Source organism: Camelus dromedarius, chromosome 26 (assembly GCF_036321535.1).
Source record: "Camelus dromedarius isolate mCamDro1 chromosome 26, mCamDro1.pat, whole genome shotgun sequence".
Lineage (NCBI taxonomy): Eukaryota > Metazoa > Chordata > Mammalia > Artiodactyla > Camelidae > Camelus > Camelus dromedarius.
This window is the reverse complement of record NC_087461.1, coordinates 2,934,556-2,936,198: the sequence shown is the minus strand read 5'-3', so window position 1 is coordinate 2,936,198 and position 1,643 is coordinate 2,934,556. Positions and strand designations below refer to the sequence as shown.

The 1,643-nt window shown below is 56.8% G+C and overlaps 1 protein-coding gene across 1 annotated transcript; it reads right to left on the bottom strand.

The window, feature by feature from the left end:
• Positions 1-849: 849 nt before the first annotated feature.
• UCN3 (urocortin 3) lies at positions 850-1,353 on the bottom strand. The gene has a single exon (XM_010982852.3). The coding sequence runs from the start codon at positions 1,351-1,353 to the stop codon at positions 850-852; it is 504 nt and encodes a 167-aa protein (XP_010981154.1).
• Between the last annotated feature and the right edge of the window lie 290 nt (positions 1,354-1,643).

The window sequence follows — 1,643 nt, the reverse complement described above, 5'->3', positions numbered from 1 at the left end:
ATTCTATTGGTTCCCTGAGCTCACTCCTGATTGGTTATTTCCTTCACTCCTGATTGGTCCATTTCTACAAAGCTTGTTTCTAATTAGTCAACTTTCGTTATACCTTATTTGCATATGATGTTGCAAAGTGTAAACTGGCAGCCTATAAAAGCCTGTGTAAACCTACAGACGGGGTCCAGAGCTTGGAGTGTTCACTCTTCTGGGCCTGGTGGTGTAACAAACCTGACTTCTCCACCTCTCCCAGTGCTGCTTGGTTTCTCTCCGAGCCCGGATCCAGGTTGCTGTCACAACTGAGCTGTAACACCAAGCTGTAACATATTTTTGCAACAACTGGCTGTCCTTTTTCCCAGCTCAGAGGCCGGAAGGCAGCCAACTGAAGGACCAGGAACCGAAAAAAGACAGAGCTTCAAGGAGCCGTTTTTTAATGGGGGCGAGAGGGTGGGGAAGGGGTTTAGTGGCTGGATGGTGAGCAGTGTGTTTCCTCGTCTTCCGGCCTTGGCTGGGGATGGAGTGCGGGGAGGAGGGGAGCCCTGCATGCCTCTTCTCAGGCGAGGGGGTCATCAGGGAGAAGCGTGACCTTTGCCTCTCATCGTGGGGGAGGAGAAAGGAGACAGAATACGGGGACAGACGTCAGTAGCCTCGTGGCGGTGGAGCTGGGATAAATCCTGCACGGCTGTGTGTGTGTCACAGAGGAGTGGGGAGTGGGGCTGGGGCAGGAAGGAAGGGGGCAGAGGGGTCGAGTGTGAAGCTGCCCGTGAAACAGGACCGGTCGCTCCAAGTGCAAACCCTCCCCCGCCCTCCACCTCCGTTCTGGTCCCTGATGGGCTGCTGTCCCTCCAGCCTCGGCTTCTACTTCTTCCGCCCGATCTGAGCCATCACGTGGGCGTTGGCGGCCGCCTTGGCTTGCAAGTTCTTGGCCTTGGCGATGTTGAAGAGGATGTTCATGATGTTAGTGGGGACATCGAGGGACAGCGTGAACTTGGTGTGCCGGTCACTCTGGGCCTTGTCCTGGTACAGCCTCCCCTTGAGCTGCGCTGGGGACAGGTACTTGTACCGGGCGCTCCCAGCTGCGCCGCCTCCGCGGGAGTCAGGGAAGGTCCTTTTCTCCTTGTCTTGCTCCTCCTTCTCCTCGTCCTCTCCTGGGGGTGGGTCTTGGCTGGGCAGGTGGGGGAAGCTTCTTCTACTCAGCAGGGGTGCATCCTCCAGCGGGCTCTTCCTGGCCTCAGACAGGGCTGTGTTGATGCAGCTGAAGACAGACCCGGCTTTGTGGAACTTCCCGGCGAGGCCTGTCTGGGGGGCCCCGAGCAGCAGCAGCAGCAGCAGCAGCAGCGGGACGTGGGCCGGTATCAGCATCTCTTCCTGCAGCAGAAAAGAGCGACGCGGGAAAGCGTGTGATGGGGGCTGAGGGTCGGTGGGAAATGGGCTCAAATCTAACAGGGCTTTGTTCTTGCTCAGCCTCAGCAGGTCTCCAAGTGTGGTCTCTGGACCAGTGGCAGCCTGTGGAAATTTGTTACAAATGCCAAGCGTTCTCAGGTCCAGAACTAGAAAATCAGAAACTCTGGGGCCAGCAACCTGCGTTCTGACGAGCCCCTCAACTGCCCGTGGTAATGACTGATCCTTGGTTTAAATGATCCAAACGTATG

Excerpts from the sequence above, each read along its gene's own strand:
- UCN3 (XM_010982852.3), bottom strand. The coding sequence starts at position 1,353 with ATGCTGATACCGGCCCACGTCCCGCTGCTGCTGCTGCTGCTGCTGCTG.